The sequence below is a fragment of the Merops nubicus genome, unplaced genomic scaffold, assembly GCF_000691845.1.
Source record: "Merops nubicus isolate BGI_N331 unplaced genomic scaffold, ASM69184v1 scaffold25552, whole genome shotgun sequence".
Lineage (NCBI taxonomy): Eukaryota > Metazoa > Chordata > Aves > Coraciiformes > Meropidae > Merops > Merops nubicus.
This window is the reverse complement of record NW_008591947.1, coordinates 6544-7696: the sequence shown is the minus strand read 5'-3', so window position 1 is coordinate 7696 and position 1153 is coordinate 6544. Positions and strand designations below refer to the sequence as shown.

Here is a 1153-nt window from a genome sequence, read left to right as displayed (position 1 = left end):
TCCTCCTCCTCGTCCTCCTTCTCCTTCCTCTCGGCGCAAGCTGCCCCTTCGCCGGCTTCAATGAAACTGGCAGCGATGATCAAGAAGATGTGTCCCAGCGAGGCCGAGCTGAGCATCCCCGCCAAGAACTGCTACCGCATGGTCATCCTGGGCTCCTCCAAGGTGGGCAAGACGGCCATCGTCTCGCGCTTCCTCACGGGCCGCTTCGAGGAGCAGTACACGCCCACCATCGAGGACTTCCACCGCAAGTTCTACAGCATCCGCGGCGAGGTCTACCAGCTCGACATCCTGGACACGTCGGGCAACCACCCCTTCCCAGCCATGCGCCGCCTCTCCATCCTCACAGGTACTTGGATGGGGAGCACCAGGAGGAAGGGGGGTTCCTTTGACAGATTTCAGGGTTTCTCGCCCGCTCTGGGGATGTGTCTCCAGTCCCGGGAGGAGGGAGATGGGATTTTGTGTGTGCGTGGGGTGGGGAACTTTGCTCGCTGCACAGGGTGGATGGGAGGATGTGGGATCCAGGTCTCTCGATGGCTTAGGGAGAGGGTCTTGGTGTGTCCCCGTCCCTGCAGCCGTCTCACGATCCCCCTCTTTGTCCCCAGGAGACGTGTTCATCCTCGTCTTCAGCCTGGACAACCGGGAGTCCTTCGAGGAGGTGCAGCGCCTGAAACAGCAAATCCTGGAGACCAAGTCATGCCTGAAGAACAAAACCAAGGAGAACATCGAGGTGCCCCTGGTCATCTGCGGCAACAAGGGCGACCGGGACTTTTACCGGGAGGTGCAACCCCGGGAGATCGAGCAGCTGGTGGGAGGGGACCCCAAAAAATGCGCCTACTTCGAGATCTCAGCCAAGAAGAACAGCAGCCTCGACCAGATGTTCCAGGCGCTCTTCGCCATGGCCAAGCTGCCCAGCGAGATGAGCCCGGACCTGCACCGCAAGGTCTCGGTCCAGTACTGCGACATCCTGCACAAGAAGGCGCTGAAGGGCAGGAAGCTGCTGAGGGAGGGGGGCCGGGGCGGCACGGAGGAGGCGTACGGCGTCGTGGCCCCCTTCGCCCGGCGCCCCAGCGTCCACAGCGACCTCATGTACATCCGGGAGAAAGCCATCGGCGGGGGGCACGGCAAGGAGAAGGAGCGCTGCGTCATCAGCTAG

At 62.3% G+C, this 1153-nt stretch overlaps 1 protein-coding gene across 1 annotated transcript; it reads left to right on the top strand.

Moving 5' to 3' along the window:
- Positions 1–6: 6 nt before the first annotated feature.
- On the top strand, positions 7–1153 carry RASD1 (RAS, dexamethasone-induced 1). Its single transcript, XM_008935015.1, has 2 exons — positions 7–346; positions 603–1153. The coding sequence occupies exons 1-2, from the start codon at positions 61–63 to the stop codon at positions 1151–1153; spliced, it is 837 nt and encodes a 278-aa protein (XP_008933263.1). The 5' UTR covers positions 7–60.

Excerpts from the sequence above, each read along its gene's own strand:
- RASD1 (XM_008935015.1), top strand. The coding sequence starts at position 61 with ATGAAACTGGCAGCGATGATCAAGAAGATGTGTCCCAGCGAGGCCGAG. Across the intron at positions 347-602 it reads CCGCCTCTCCATCCTCACAG|GAGACGTGTTCATCCTCGTC; the intron begins GTACTTGGATGG and ends CTTTGTCCCCAG.